General features: G+C 31.1%; 1 protein-coding gene across 1 annotated transcript in view; it reads right to left on the bottom strand.

The window, feature by feature from the left end:
* LOC100573761 (ethylmalonyl-CoA decarboxylase-like) overlaps positions 1–751 on the bottom strand; it is a gene marked incomplete in the record, with an annotated part of 7,469 nt that extends 6,718 nt beyond the window's left edge. The window contains 1 exon segment of the mRNA NM_001326679.1: positions 498–751. Within this exon segment, the coding sequence (NP_001313608.1) occupies positions 498–692 (195 nt within the window).
* Between the last annotated feature and the right edge of the window lie 909 nt (positions 752–1,660).

Here is a 1,660-nt window from a genome sequence, read left to right as displayed (position 1 = left end):
TAAGTTTTTGACTGTATAACAGAATGATATTTTGTCATTATTATTTTTAATATTATTAATTATTATATTATATTATGTTATCATATATATTATTAATTATTATTTATTTTATACAAACTTAAGTTTTTGACTGTACAACAGAATGATATTTCATCTATTTTTATAAATCGATTAATTACAGGTATCGCAGGCGATTCCAGTACAAGAGTAGGTAGTGACCCTCTTAGGAGGCAATTCAAGTGAATAATATTTTTGAAATCGGGAGGCAATTCGGGTAACCTTTTGAAAAAAAAAATTCAAGGGAGGCAATTCAAGGGTCAGATGGGAGGCAATTCGGGAGCGCCCTATATACCGGGACCTGGCCATCCCCCTAAATGTGTCAAAAATTGACCGCCCGGGGCAAATGTCCCTGTTGCCCCCTCTTAAATACGGCCCTTAAAATGTATAACTTTATACCTACGCATTAAATATTTTTTTAATTACACGCTATGATTACCACTTATGGCGTTCTTGAGGCGAGGATTGTTTAAACAGATTTTGGCGATGCCATTATCGTCCTTTTCCAGGTCCACAGATCCACTGCCATCCAAATATGGGGATAAGACCTCTTTCGCTTCACTGACCGAATATGCCTTTCCATGATAAGTAAAATCGTGCAGGTACTTTTCATTGGGAGTTGGACTGTTTTCCATCTGCGTTAGTTTCGAAGCACGTTTTAAACGCAGCGACTCGCCTGCAACATTATAACAAAACTATGTTATATAAGTAGGTGCATATATTATGTGACGTGTTTGACCTTTTGATAACCGTTTGAGATTTCGATGAGCGCTGTACCTACATTACTACAACACTGTTCAACGACTAGACTAATGTTATACATTGTGCGGCCTTCATATAGCTGCAGCATTTTATTTAAATTAATTTGAACTGCTTATATTATTGATTTAAAAGACTGATTAAACAATAAACATCCGTTGATGTGTGATTTGCTAAATCATTATGTACCTCGTGAATGTCCCGGAATTCGATATTAATATATAATAAATTTACATTATTTTAGACTAATTTATATCATATTTACCTACAATACGCGTTGTTAAAATGTCAATTTATAGTTTTTCTATTTTTTGACTTTAGACCATCTCTCGTTTTTTTTTATAAAAAATAATAAATTAGACGTATTCAATACGAAAACTTAATATAAAGATAAATATTTAGCTTACCACAGATGACTAGAGTACTTACGTATAATAACTATAAATATATATATTATGATGTTATATATTTGTAATGTTTTTTAATTGAACTTAGATGTAACTACTGAATTTGGAACTATAACTAGGTATGAAAAAAACAATGAATAATCGCATAACCGTTAATTTTTAAAATGAATAAATTATAAATGTAAACACTGACTTAAATATTAATTTTGCCCAAAGTGAACTCTTGCGTGCATTAATATGTATACATTTCACCCGGGATGTCATTCGCTGAAGTATTATGCACGCGCTTTTAGTTTCAATATAATAGAAACCGTTAGTAAATATGACAATTGATAACCTTGACATAATAATAATCGGTAATTTAAATATAATCAAGTATAATAATTTAACTAATAATAAATTAATTTTGAACCCTTACCGATTGAACGTCTGAATAG

Source organism: Acyrthosiphon pisum, chromosome X, assembly GCF_005508785.2.
Source record: "Acyrthosiphon pisum isolate AL4f chromosome X, pea_aphid_22Mar2018_4r6ur, whole genome shotgun sequence".
NCBI classification, from domain to species: Eukaryota; Metazoa; Arthropoda; class Insecta; order Hemiptera; family Aphididae; genus Acyrthosiphon; species Acyrthosiphon pisum.
The sequence above is the reverse complement of the archived record's forward strand: the minus strand, read 5'-3'. Positions and strand labels throughout refer to the sequence as shown.